Below are 13,133 nucleotides of genomic sequence, written 5' to 3' on the forward strand. Positions count from 1 at the left end.
GGAAGGGGGACACCAGGGTGCTACAGCCACTCTGAGATGGTCGGTCACCCCCAGCCACAGCTCTGAGCAGGGCCCAGCTGTTTTGTCAGCAGCACCCTGATGCTTCGTTCCTGAGGGAAAATGACGACATTTTGGGGTTTCAGAGCAATGTTTGGGGGCCGTGGAGCTGCCTGGCAGAGGCGAGGGCCCTGCCAGCCCAGGGCGCGGACACAGTGCTCGTGCCCAGTGGGCGCCAGGCGCTCCCGGCCATGTGCTGCACACCCAGGAATGGGGACGGTGACACTTCTTGCACTTAGGATTTAAATGCCACCAAGGTTAGGAGCAGCTGAGAAGAGATTTTCAGGATTGGACTTTTGGACAGAGATGCCTAAATTCCGTCTAAGCTTCACTTAAGCATCAATGTCCCGGGCCAGCCACTGTGCACTGACGCGGCTGCCACCCTCCACGTGGCATCGCTGCTTTGGCGGGCGACCAGCTCCGAGGCTGCCCACCAGTGCCCGAGGTGGAGCCGCTCGTGCTCCCCAAGGGCCGAGGCCAGGCAGAGACCCAAGACCCAAGAGCCCTGCAGCCCGGGGTACAGCTGCCAACCAAGCCAGGCAGTGCAGTGCGATGGCAGGGAGCCCGGCAGAGCCATGAGCGCGTGTGCTGCCCACCAGTTTGCCACACACAGCCCTGGAGAGAAGCCACATGAGAGTCCTTTATTGCGTGAAGGGACAGACGGCAGCACCTTGGGGCTGGGACAGGCCGCCCACCATTTCGGAGTGACCATCTCCATCGAACCCGTCTGGCACACGCTGCCCTGGGGAGATGGTCGTGCTCACGCCTCCTCGCTGTCCTCCCCAGCGCTGTGGTGGGGCAGATCCCACTGGCGAGCTGGGCTTTGGGACCTGCAGCTCCCCTACCACTTGCTGCGCTCAGCACACCAGCAGCCGTGGTCCTGGTGTGGCACAGGGAGCTCCTCCAGGGAGGGGCTGACATAGAGACAGGACTCCCCACCATGGGGCTGCACCTACCGAACGCGCTGGCAGAACTGGATCACGGCTTGCTCCTGCTCCCACGTCTCGATGGAGCCGGGCCGCAGCCGCCGGATCTCCTGGATGGCGTCGCTGCCACTCATCTTCCGTGCCTTTGCCAGGTAGCAGGCCAGCATGGTGCCCGTCCGGCCGTGTCCCAGCATGCAGTGCACTGCCACAGCCTGGCCAGCAGCGCCGCACTGTCAGCTGGCACCGGCACGGAGGGATGCGGGTGTCCCTGCTGCAGCCCCCCCGTGCTCCCCAGCATCACCCCTTGGTGTTACAGACGTTGCCCCCCTTGGCGTTACCCTCTTGGTGTAACCTCCTCCACCCCGCGGTGTCACCCCCCTGCGGCGTCACCCGCCTTGGCGCTGCCTCCCCGGTGTGACGTGCCCCCCGCCATACCTCCCCGCGGGCGTTGGCCTCCTCCACCAGCTGCAGGAAACTCTGGATCTGCCCGGGCGTCGGGGGGCTGAAGTCAGGCACGCGGAGCCGGTGGAGCCGGATGGTGGGGCAGCAGCCGTGGTGCGGGGGCGCCCGCTCCGACAGCGACACCAGGTGCCGCACGCCCTGGGCCAGCAGGAACCGGTAGTGCCCCGGCTGCCGCGGCATGGCCAGGCCCGCCAGCCGCCCCTCCACCACCCACGAGAAGTTGGGGGGCTCGGACGCCCCCATTGCCTGCGGGGACCGGCACTGTGGGCCTCTGCCGCCACACTCCCTGGGGACAGGGCTGCTCTGGGGACCCCGGCCGGGCCAGACCCCCGGGGGGCCATTGCCAGGATCCCTGGAACTCCAGGCCCAATTCAGGCCCCCCCGGAACCCCTGCCAGGCCCCCCTGGAGCTCATGGCCAGGCCCCCCAGGACCCCTGGGCAGGCCCCCAGGACCCCCCGTACCACCACCCCCAGAGCACGGGGCCAGGCCCCCAGGACCCCCAGTTCAGGCCCCCGGAGATCCCCGGGCCCGTCCCCCTGACCAGGCCCGTCCCCCCGCGGCAGCCCCGCACCGGCCGGAGCCCCGCCGTAGGCCGCACCGCGCGGGCCCGGCCCCCGCGGTCTGCCCCGAGCGGGGCCCTGGCCCGGCCCGGCCGATCCCCGCGGGCCGCCCCCAGCGGGCCCGAGCCCTCCCGCCCCGCCGTACCGGGGAGGCCGCGCGGCGGCGGAGCGGAGCGGAGCGCAGCGGGGCCCGGGGAGCGTCTGCCAGGAGCGGCGGCGCGGGCGGGCAGGGACCGTCCGCCAACGGCGGGGCCGCGCCGGCCGCCGGGACACGGGGCTGCACCCCCTCGGGCTCCGGGACACGGGGCTGCCCCGGGGCTGCCCCTCCCGGCCCTGGCCCCCCTCCCTGCCTGGGGGCCGCCGGCGGTGTACGTCCCCCAGCGCTGGGCAAGGGAGTGCCCCCTCTCTGTCCCCCCACTCGTCCCCGGCCCCAGTATCCCCAGTGTCCCTGGGACGGGAGCGGGCCCCAGGGCTGGCGGCAGCCCTTTCCCCCGTCGTCTCCCTTCCTCCTCTCCCGCCGACCCTCACCCTGACGAGTTTTCTGAGCCCGAATTAATTACCTGAGCCACGCTGAGCTTTGGTGGGCTTCAATTTGCCCGGCAAAGGCCATTGCTGCTTTTCAAACCCATTTCTTCATTTATGTGATGCCAGGTGGCTTTGGGGGGGTTACACAGCAGGGAAGGGGCGGGGGGACACAGCCCCCATGGCAGTCGCGGCTCGCCTAGCGCTTGCTGGCCACCACGCAGGAGCACGCCAGCCCTGCGCTGCGCACCGGCCATCAGGGCTTCAGGTACACCTCGCCCACGATCTTGTAGGGGAAGTTTCTCCAGCCGAATATGGGGGTTTTGTCGGGCATGTTGTACATGGCTGCCCTCACGCCCGAGGTGGAGATCCCCGTGTCCCACATGTACACGGATGAGATTTCCCCCACGAAGGACTGCTGGGCATTAAAGCCGCCCCCAAAGGCATCCTGCTCCTGCCCCAGCACGATGGCCGCCTCCGCCCCCACCGTATAGCCCCTCTGCAGCCCCTTGCGGGGCCAGGGCTTCCCGTTGAACCAAAAGCCCACGATGCCAGTGGTGGACTCCCAGCTGGTGCAGACATGCTCGCTTGCTGTGATGCGCTTGGGGACGCTGAAGGACACAAACCTGCCCCCCACATAGAGCCGGTACTCGCTGGGCTTGGGCTTGAAGAGGAGGATCTCGTTGTCCTGCACCTTGGTGGCGTAGGAGAAGAGGCTGTGGGGCCGGGTCAGGTCGGTGTAGGACTGCAGGCACACGGTGAAGTTCTGCAGTGGCTGCTCTGGCTTCGCCCTGACCAGCACATGGGAGTTTTTGGTCTTTTGCGGAAACACGAACACGTTGTTCACCAGGTCTGGGAGAGGCAAGAAAGAGGTGGCTGCTCCTGCCATGGCGAAGTGGCATCTGGCCAAGTCCCCCAAGGGGAAACAGGGTTGCAGCGTGCCAGCAAGGAAGCCACCACCAACCTGGAGGTGGCCTCCAGCATCAGGCCCAGAAGCGGCTTCCACCACCAAGACCAGCCACATGTGGGCTGTGATATGGGGTGGTGAGCACAAGCTATGGGAGGAAGGGAAGAGCCCTTGTCCCCAGCCATCCGCTTGGTCCCCTCCCTACCGTTTATCCACAGGTTGTAGGTGGCCACAGTGGTGCCCTGGGAGCTGGTGGCCGTGCAGATGTAGGTGCCCAAGTGGGTCTTGTTGAAGGAGGGGAAGAGGAGGATGTTGTTGGGGCCTTTCTGCAGGGGGTTGTGGCTTCCTTCCTTCTCCCACAGGAACTCCTGGGGGCTGAGCCAGGCTGGCTGTCAGTCAGGTGGGTGGACACCCCGGGGGTGGCCATGCCATGGGGTGGGAGGACACAGAGGGACCATGGTCCTCCCTCCCCAGCCCTTTCTTCTCCTGCTGCCCATGGGGCCAGGGATGCCAAACCTGTTTGCCCCATGCTGGTGCTGTGCCAGAGGCCACGGGAGGGTGGGGAGCGCCTTACCTGAGGTCCCCCGTGACCTTGCAGGAGAGCATCAGCTGGTGGTATAGGGTGGGTGCCAGTGGGTGAGCCTGGATCTGGGTGGTCACATTTTCTGCAGCACCCAGAGGAAAGGGACAGGCTGGGTGGAGGGGTCTCTCTGTCCCCCTGTCCCCACCTCTGGGGCCCAGCTGCACCAGCCTGTGGGATCCCCGAGTCCCCACTGCCAACCCCACTGCAGCCCTGTGGCACGCTTGGTGGTGCCTGGCATTGTGTTCCTGCCACCTCCCACTGCTGCCCCCACTGCGGTGCCCAGGGTGCCCCTTTTGGCTCTTGCTATGCTTCCATCGCATCTCCTTCTCCCACCCCTGCTGCAACCCCCTGCACCCCAGTGCACTGCACTGTGCCCACGGCACGCCTCTGCAGAGCTCCAGGTGCCTCCTCCACTGCATGACTACTGCATGACCCCTGCGCCTCCCCCTGTGCGCACTGCACTCTTCGCTGCACCCATTGCACTCTTTGCTGCACCCGCTGCACCCTCGCTGCACCCACTGCACCCCTCACTGCACCCACTGCACCCTCTGCAGTGCTCAGGGTGCCCCACTGCTCCCCACTGCCCCCACTGCTGCATGTCCCCCTATACGCGCTGCACCCGCTGCTCCCCACTGCTCCCCATTGCACCTTCTGTTCTCACCATGGGACCCAGAGGGGTCCCGGTGGAGTCCCTCCACCCCTACCTTGCAGGGCAGCAAGGCCGAAAAGTGCCGTGAGGGTGAGGAAACAGAGCCACAGCTGCCCCATGGCACTGCTGAGCCTGGCCGCTGTACCTCCAGTGGTGAGGGGGAACTGCAGAGTCACCGTGCTGCGGCCCTGGGGCTGCTCGGGGTCTGTGCTGGGGTGAGTGCAGCTACGCAATGGTGACGTTCACCTGTGACCTTTGTCCCCAAGGGCCCGGAGGCACTGACCCACAGGGCTGTTTGGCAATCTGGTGAGGGGCCTGGGGCTGGTTTGCCAGACTGGGAGCCTGCAGACCCAGCGGGCTGGCAGGGAGCCTGGGGACGGTGGGTGCGCATGGGGACGGGCATCAGGGATGGGTCCCGCATCCCCAAGGGCTTGTGCCGAGCCCCTGCTGTCCCATCCCTAATGACTTCTGCTGTTTCACGTGTGGTTGGGCAGCGCTGGAGCCAGTGGATGTGTGTCCTGCCCATGCGGGAGCCAGCCACAGGACAGCTGCGGGGGGGGTGTGGGGAAGGGAGAGGGTGCCCTAGATGTTGGCGACGGGTCGGTGGCGAGTGCTGGTGCTTGGAGAGTCCCTGCCAGGCTGAGTGTTGCCCCTAGCCCTCCCCAGCTCTGTCCAAGCCCCGTCCCGACCGGAGCTCCCCAACGAGCATGCAGTAAGCACCTTCTTGGTGGGTTATAGAGGTGAAGGGGTGATGGGGAGGGGAAAGCGGGGGCTGAGGCCACCTCAGCCCCAGACCTGGCCATTTTTCATGGCCCCAGTACCTCCCGGAGCCGGGATTTCACTACCACATCACCTTTCACCTCGTAGCTTAGGCTCTTCCAAGCCAGGAGAGCGGGCGGCAGGCGCAGGGACTGGTAGGCAGCTCGCATCTTCTCTGGGGACAGCCCCGCGTCCCACAGGTAAACGTCGGCCAGCTCGCCCGAGAAGGAGTTGTAGACATCGAAGCCACCCCCAAAGGCATCCTGCTCCTGTCCCAGCAGGATGGCTGCCTCTGCTCCCACCGTGTAGCCCCTCTGCAGCCCCTTGCGGGGCCAGGGCTTCCCGTTGAGCCAAAACTCGGCGATGCCGGTGGCTGACTCCCAGCTAGCACAGACATGCTCCCAGTCCCCGCGGCCCTCAGGGATGCGGAAGGTGACGAACTTGCCCCCCACATAGAGCCGGTACTCGCTGGGCTTGGGCTTGAAGAGGAGGATCTCGTTGTCCTGCACCTTGGTGGCGTAGGAGAAGAGGCTGTGGGGCCGGGTCAGGTCGGTGTAGGACCGCAGGCACACGGTGAAGTTCTGCAGTGGCTGCTCGAGCTTGGCCCTCAGCACCACGTAGGCATCGCTGGGGTCCTTCCGGAAGACAAACACCTTTCGGTACAGGTCTGGGGGATGAGAGAGGGGATGCGGCGGGAGGTTGGACTGTCCTGCAGTCCCCTCTGACTGCATCTGAGCCTTCCTCTGTCCCCCCCGAGTGACTCCGCATCCCTGATATCCCCTCTGCTGACCCCAGCCTTGCTCCAGCATCCTCCAGCTCTGCTGACCGGGCTCTGGCACAAAGCAGAGGGCTCTGAGAGCTGCTGCCATGTCCCCTCTAGACCTGCCCTGCCTTGTGCTGGCTCCTGTCCCCCAGCGTTGCCCCTACCTTCCTGGGCCATGATCCCCGAGAGCCCGGCCAGGATGGCAAGCCAGAGCTGCAGCTGGCTCATGGTCCTGGGTGCTGCAGTTGGTGCTGGGAGAGGAGCTGCCTTGGTGCAGAGCTGCCGACCACTGGGTTTATGGGCTGGAGGGTGGGAGGGGAGCTGCGTCTCCCCAATCCCGTCCCCAGCAGCCTGGAATGCCCGGAAGGAGCGATTTCACACCGTCACGCGGTCATGCCGCAAGACCCTAGGTCACCCGCCTGCACGGGGCCGCCCTTGGAGCTGTGCCCCAGGCGCGTGCCCACCCAGGCAGCGGGGGCACCCCGGCCACGTGGCTTCACCTCGGTCCTCTCGTCTCACCCCCCCGGGCAAAATCCCCCCCGTGGGAGTGACACGGTTTGGTCCGGGCTCGTCCGAGAGACACAGGGGAAGCTGCCCTCGACCCCCTCGCCCCGACCCACGGCGCTCGGGCATGTCTCCAGGCTCTGCTCTCCCCGTCCTGGCCAAAGGGACGGAGCCCGAAGCCGGAGCCGTGGGCACCAGGTGGCAGAAGAAACCACAGCAAAGCCAGTGGCCGAGGGTTCGGTGTCCTCCGAGGGTGTCCGTGGTCTGGGCATCCTCTGAGGGTGTCTGTGCGTCCTGTGAGCAGACGGGGCCAGCGCACAGTGTGCTGTGCCCCCTGCCCGGGTGCAGCCTAGTTGGGAAGGGGGAAGATTTCATCTGCTCTGGGCTCTGTAATGATGGTGCTGGGCTGGCTGCTCGGCAGGGGGTCTGGGCTGGGGATCTGGGGCTGTTGCATGGGTATGCTGGGGGGGACGACACACACACGGGTGGCAGGGCAACAGCAGGATGCTTTCGGCCACAGGTGGCCGCCCCCTTTTTGGGGACGATGCGGGCTTGTTCCCCACTGAGTCAGTCCCTCAGTTTACCAGGGATGAGCCCCCAGGTCCCTCAGGGCTTGGTTCAGCTGGGGCAGCTCCTCGTGTACTGCCGTGCCAGGCCTCGGACCCTGTGGATGGGCAGGTCCCAGCTGCAGGCTCGCACCCTTCCATCGCCTCCCCTTCAGCTCTCCATCCACACCCGTTTCACATCCCGTGTGCCTTGTGACTGCACGCGGCCATCCCTCGTGGACCATGGATCAGATGCCTCCAGTGCTGGATATAAATCACCCCACTTCCCGCTAATAGACTGCAAAGCTTCATTACAAACTTTTCCTGCTAATTTGGAAGCACAAGGAGCACACGCCTCCCGCTTCCTGTCCCTCTGCCCGTGGGAGCCTGGCCAGAGGTGATGGATGTCACCCCCGTGCCTCCCCCCGCACCTCCCAGCCCCTGCCATTAACTGAGCTTGACGAGTGGCTTTGACAGACGTATATATTGTATATAATTCCCGCAGGCTGATCTTGGATGTGATGCTTATCTTGGCTTGTCAGGAGGGAGTGAAAAATCCCCCGTCGCTTCACATCACCACTGCCTTTTCTGCCTGCTGAAATGTCTCCGTGGAGCTGGGGGGGTTGGGGCTGAGCCTCGGTGGGTCCCCATGGGTGTGCAGGAGCCTGGGGCTGACACTGCCCGGGGACTTGGGGAGATGCTTGAGGCACTCCAGGGCTATTTCCATTGAGTAAATAGGGGTGTCTGGCCCCAAACAGTGGGGCTGAGACCCCAAGGAAGGGGACGGAGAGAGGAGAGGCACCAAGCCTGGCACATAATGGGCCCACGTTGCCCTCCCCTGGGTCCTGGGGGAGCGTTGCCCGTGGGGCAGAAGCTGCAGGGCTTGTGGGGACACTGCGGGGAGAGAGGAGGGTGCTGGGGGCCGGGGGGCTGCGGGCCGGTGTGAGGCCCTTGGCTGCAGTGCCAGGAGCTCAGCAGCTGCCTCTGCTGCCCGCCCTGCGGTGGCAGAGCTGGGCAGCGAGCAGTGCTGTGGGCCCCAGGCAGCAGTGCAGCACCCCCAGCCCCTCGCTCAGCCCCAGCACGTAGTCAAAGTGCTCAAAGGTGCTGCAGGTGGGCTGCAGCAGCCGGGCATGCAGGAGGAAATCCACAGCCAGCCCCACGCTGTAAGGCATCCAGAGCCCAAAGAAGAGCCAGCTCACGCTGATGCCTGGCTCCCAGCCCATCCTCAGCCATGGCGCAGCCAGTGTGGCCACCAGCAGCACTGCTGGCAGCAGCAGGAAGAGGCAGAGGCAGAGGGCGAGGTGCAGCAGGTACGCTGGGGAGAGGATGTCCACATTCCGGCCAATGCAGCTCGTCTCCGAGGCTGCCCCTGTGCCGCTGGCAAGAGCTGCTGGTGTTGCCAGCAGCAGCGCCCCGGCCCACACGGCCACGGCCAGCCGCCGGCTCTGGGGGTCCCAGCGGCACCAGGCGGTGCTGCAGGAGCCACTGCCCACCAGCAGCCCCTGCGCGAAGAGGCTCCAGTGCCACAGCAGGTGGGTGAGCCTGCACAGCCCTGTGCCCAGCCGCCAGCCCTGCCCGATGCCCACTGCCACCGGTGGCAGCAGGCCGGCAAAGAGACCCATCCCTACTGCCAACTGGCCCACCAGTGCTCGACTCTGAGGCCAGCCCCAGGCATGGGGCCACTTGGCCAGTGCCACCAGCAGTGCCCCAGTGCCCAGGGCAGCTGCGGCGCAGGTGATGGCCAGGAAGATGGGGGCCACACGCTGGAACAGGGGACAGTACTCGTTGTGGCAGGGCGCGGCATCGTAGTCCAGGGAGGTCATGTTGACATCATCGTAGGAGTAGTTGCTCATGATCTCCAGCAGGTCCAGGGAGCTTTTGCTCTCCAGGACGCTGGGGCTCTGCAAATGAGACCAGTGGGCGTCAGGCAGGGACGTACCTGGCTGACCACAGGTGCCTGCATCCCACAGCATTGCTTGAGACATCCCCTCTAATGGGCTGCTGCTCCCTGCCATGGAGCTGCTGTCCTGGTGGTGCTAGGGGATTCATGTACAGCCCTGGTGCAGGTTGAGCAGGGTGATTTATCAGGGAGGGACACGCTGTGGGGAGAGGGGAGGCAGCCCGCAGTTGATAGCTCGGGGGTGCGGGATCGTACTGGGCTGGCTCCACTGTGCATGAAAGAACAAATTTTCTTACAGCCTCAAAGGAGGGTGGCAGACTCCCAGTGGGTGGGTGAAAATCCCACAGCAGGTAAGTGCAAACCCCACCGTCTGCAAGTGAGTGTTTGCTGGCAGTATCCACTGCAAGCCATGGCTCTGCTCACCCCTGTGAACCCACGTGGCCCCAGCCCTCGTGTCCAGCAGGATGGGAAATTGCCGGGGAGAAGCAGCAGGGGAGGGGAGAGGCACTCACCACCGGGATGCAGTTGCCCATGATGTGTGTCCCAGGACGGCACCCACTCTTCTGTGTTTGGGATCTCCAATGGGTGTTGTGCGTGGCAGCCAACGGTCAGCTGCGCATCCTCATTGCAGGGCTCTGTGCCCAGGGGTGCGTGCTCTCCAGTGGGCACCACGCACAGTGGTGCACGCTCTCCAAGAGCCACGTTGCACAGCAGTGCCCGCTGCGCTCGCGCTCCCTCGGGCTCCACTCCTCCTGCTCGAAAGGGAGGCAAAGAACTGCGGTAACGAGATAAGAGCTGCCTCGTTAGTAGCAGCCCTCCTGGCCTGGCAATCCCCTTTGCTAGGACCTGAAGGAAACAGGCGGGCCACCGCTGCCGGTAAAGCCAGTGAGCCACCAGCGCAAGCCTGCAATTTCTCGAGCAGGAAACAACCACTTCTTGGCAGAACACCTTAAATTAATTAGGAATTGTATTTACAGGCGCCCCGACTGTGCGGATGCTCCTATTGCTGGCCTGGACTCAGGCGTGTGTGGAGTTTCATCCCAGGGGTACTGGCTGTGTGCAAGCCCAGTTCTGGGGCATAGGGTGGGTGTTGTGGGTGCAGGATGCGGGTGGCTGCGGAGGGGCCCCCACAGTGGCACAGCCCGGGCACGCGGTGCTTTCCAGCTCCCGTAGAGCAAGGAAATCCGCAGCTTTTCCTCAGGATGCCCGATGGGAGGCGGGATCCTGCGGGGTCACCCCGTGGCACCGCAGCTGAGTCATGGGCTCCCTGGGCTGCAGTGGGCAGCAAGCACAGCTTGGTGGGGGACTGGCAGAGGCTGGTGGCACTTGGTGGCCTTCATGCCTGGTGGGAGCATCCCCAGAGGGTGGGATGCCCGGGGGGGGTGGGGGCTCAGGGGGTTAGGATGGAGAGTCACTGTTGTTTGGGGGGACTGGTAGTTTGGGAGGAGCTGAGGGTCAGGGGCTGGGTGTCTGCTGTGGGGGTCTGGGAGACTAGGTGGGGGGATTTGGGGGTGACAGGGCTGGGGGTCTGCAGTGGGGGTCTGGGGACAGGCAGCTGATAGAGACTGTGGTTTGAGGGGCTGAGGGGCGACAGGGGTCAAGGGCTTGAGGGGGGCTGAGGGGGCTGAGCTATGCTTCCGTAAGTTGTGTGATGGGCTCAGCCGCATCCCTCCCATGCTGTGCACCGGGGTGAGCCATGTCCCCCCACCAGGCTGACCTCTGCCCCCTTCCCTGGCCTCGATGCCCCTGGCTCCCCCTCACCCTGGGGGGGTCATGGCCATACCTCCCAGTCCCCGGCAGCATCTGGTGTGCACAGGCAGAAGCAGAGACGCGCAGGCAGGTAACGTGTGTAATTCAGATATATTTATAGGATTATTTTCCGAGTTTAGCACAGGATATTAGAAAGGTTATAAAGTCACATCGATGTTCGTTGTCTCCCTTTTATGTACATACAAGAACACAGCACAACACCACAGACCGTCCTCTGCCCTGCCCCGCTGCCGCCCCATGGCATCTCCAGAGCTCCCTACAAATATGGCTTTCGTGTCTATTGAGAGTTCAGTGCGGGCTGGGAAGCGGCCAGAGCCTCGCCGGGGCCGGTGGGGGGGGGGTGAACAGGCCTGGCTGCAAACGAGGGCCACAGGGTCCTGAATCCTCCTTGCTCTCCCAGCACTGGCCCTGGCTGCATCCCAGTTCAGATGCCCCGGCCCAGCATGGGTGACTGTAGTGGCACAGGGTGGACATGGGGCTGGAGGTCCCCTGCCCACGTGGCCAACAGGGACCCCCTGCTCCTGAAGGGGCCACCGAGGCTCAGGGGGGTGGCTGGTGCCCTGGGCTCTCCCAGCCACACGGTGACACCACCCGGCTTTGCTGGGCGCTGGGACAGGAGCCTGGTGGCTCTCTCCCGTGTGACAGTCCCTCATGTCACTGCCCCAGGAGCACCGCCTGCCCCCTTGCTTCTTCCCTCTGCAGTGCAGCGCATCCACCATCAGCCACATCAGTGGCACCACGTACCCCACTGCCTCCCTGTGCCACTGATGGTGTGTGGTGTCACCCCTATGCTAGCATCAAGGTGTAGCTTCTCAACCCTTCACTCGACCCACATCACCTCTTGTACTTATGACATGGTGTACCCAACCCCCCTTGACAGCCCTGACCTGGTGTACCACAGCGCCGTGCACACGTACAACAGGATGTGCCCCAGACCCAACACAGGGTGTACCCCATCACCCCCCTCATATCACCCTAACACACTCATGGTGTGGTGCAGCTCACAACTGACACCCATTGTGCCCCCACTCATGGCTGTGTACCTGTTCCTCTGCACACCTGTGACTCTGTGCATTCATCACCCCAAAAGACTCAACACACAGTGTACCCGACCAATGCCCCTGGGCTCCCAAAACAGCATTTCCCACCACACCTCACACCCATGACATGATCTATTCATCAGGGCCTCAAACTTGCAAAGTGGTTTCTCCATCATGCTCACGACATGGTGTATCCCATCATACCTTCCACTGGCAGCAGGGTGGGTGCACCATCACTGCACCCTCCTACGCTGTCATGTGCCCCATCGCAGCCTCATGATGGTGTCCCCATCGCTCCTCGCGCTCATCCCATGCCATCTCCATCTTTACACGTGTGATGTATGTGTCACCCCTCACATGTGACGTGGGCTCTCCCTTGCCCTCGTGCCCCCAGCAGTGGGTCTACTGCTCCCTTGCATCTACCAAAGCCCTTTGGCTCTTGCTCGCAGACGCAGCCTCGTGTTCTTGCTCCTACCACTCCCAGGACCTGCGACGCCTGGAGCCATAGCTCAGCCTCTCGCAGTGGCTGTAGCAGGACAACGGGCCCACCCGGGGTGAGACCCAGCCCATCCTTTGCTGATGCCTGCCGCAGGCAGCAGGTCCCACCCCGATGCCCTGCCCATGCTCGGTCCTCCCCATGCTGCATGCTGTCACGTCCCATAGCATGCGGCATCTCAAAAAGGCCAAATCCTGACTTCTCTCACCAGGGGAAAGTGGTGACCACCAGCACCAGCCCTTGAAGCAGCTCTGGAGCAGCAGTGCTGGGGAGAAACTGCCCACAGCCATGCCCACGCTGCCTCAAAGTGGCACAAACCTCCCTGTCCAACCTCAGCTCCCACCTCCCTTTCCCTAGGGACCAGTTAACCCCCTTCCCTCCCAGACCCCCGGGTTGGGGTTTTCTTTGTAACCATCTACAGCATGTAGACTTACAATGAGATTAAACTGTACTTGAAAACACGTCCTTGCATTTTTATTTGAAGGAATTATGTCTATTCGATAGTGGATGTTAAAGATCTTCAGCGAAGCATCAGGTCACACATTCATACATGCTCAGTGTGCAGTGGAGTAGTTCACAGCATCGACATCTGTAGTGTTATCTCCGGCAGCAATGGTTGCATCCCTCGAAATGAGCTCGGAGCTACCGTTGGGACTCCAGGCCAACGTCCTCCTCCAAAGAGATGGGAA

General features: G+C 64.0%; 4 protein-coding genes across 4 annotated transcripts; all 4 read right to left on the reverse strand.

Moving 5' to 3' along the window:
- Nucleotides 1-692: 692 nt before the first annotated feature.
- Nucleotides 693-2,206, reverse strand: DUSP23 (dual specificity phosphatase 23). Its single transcript, XM_082339000.1, has 4 exons — nucleotides 2,152-2,206; nucleotides 1,419-1,691; nucleotides 1,014-1,195; nucleotides 693-845 (listed from the first exon to the last, which is right to left on the reverse strand). Exons 2-4 carry the CDS (start codon nucleotides 1,686-1,688, stop codon nucleotides 818-820), a joined length of 480 nt encoding a protein of 159 aa, XP_082195126.1. The 5' UTR covers nucleotides 1,689-1,691; nucleotides 2,152-2,206; the 3' UTR covers nucleotides 693-817.
- A 578-nt stretch (nucleotides 2,207-2,784) lies between these two features.
- Nucleotides 2,785-4,786, reverse strand: LOC309604078 (serum amyloid P-component-like; the record flags this gene model as incomplete). The annotated part of the gene is made up of 4 exons (XM_082338997.1): nucleotides 2,785-3,380; nucleotides 3,641-3,810; nucleotides 4,010-4,100; nucleotides 4,723-4,786. 4 exons carry the CDS (start codon nucleotides 4,784-4,786, stop codon nucleotides 2,785-2,787), a joined length of 921 nt encoding a protein of 306 aa, XP_082195123.1.
- A 687-nt stretch (nucleotides 4,787-5,473) lies between these two features.
- On the reverse strand, nucleotides 5,474-6,417 carry LOC309604079 (serum amyloid P-component-like; the record flags this gene model as incomplete). Its single annotated transcript, XM_082338998.1, has 2 exons — nucleotides 5,474-6,093; nucleotides 6,354-6,417. The coding sequence occupies 2 exons, from the start codon at nucleotides 6,415-6,417 to the stop codon at nucleotides 5,474-5,476; spliced, it is 684 nt and encodes a 227-aa protein (XP_082195124.1).
- Nucleotides 6,418-8,174: 1,757 nt separating this feature from the next.
- Nucleotides 8,175-9,671, reverse strand: ACKR1 (atypical chemokine receptor 1 (Duffy blood group); the record flags this gene model as incomplete). The annotated part of the gene is made up of 2 exons (XM_082338996.1): nucleotides 8,175-9,139; nucleotides 9,651-9,671. The coding sequence occupies 2 exons, from the start codon at nucleotides 9,669-9,671 to the stop codon at nucleotides 8,210-8,212; spliced, it is 951 nt and encodes a 316-aa protein (XP_082195122.1). The 3' UTR covers nucleotides 8,175-8,209.
- Between the last annotated feature and the right edge of the window lie 3,462 nt (nucleotides 9,672-13,133).

Source organism: Platalea leucorodia, assembly GCF_965183815.1.
Source record: "Platalea leucorodia genome assembly, contig: HAP1_HAP1_SCAFFOLD_334, whole genome shotgun sequence".
Lineage (NCBI taxonomy): Eukaryota > Metazoa > Chordata > Aves > Pelecaniformes > Threskiornithidae > Platalea > Platalea leucorodia.

Excerpts from the sequence above, each read along its gene's own strand:
- DUSP23 (XM_082339000.1), bottom strand. The coding sequence starts at position 1,688 with ATGGGGGCGTCCGAGCCCCCCAACTTCTCGTGGGTGGTGGAGGGGCGG. Across the intron at positions 1,196-1,418 it reads AGGCCAACGCCCGCGGGGAG|GCTGTGGCAGTGCACTGCAT; the intron begins GTATGGCGGGGG and ends GCTGCTGGCCAG. Across the intron at positions 846-1,013 it reads CAGTTCTGCCAGCGCGTTCG|CGCTGGGGAGGACAGCGAGG; the intron begins GTAGGTGCAGCC and ends GCCCCACCACAG.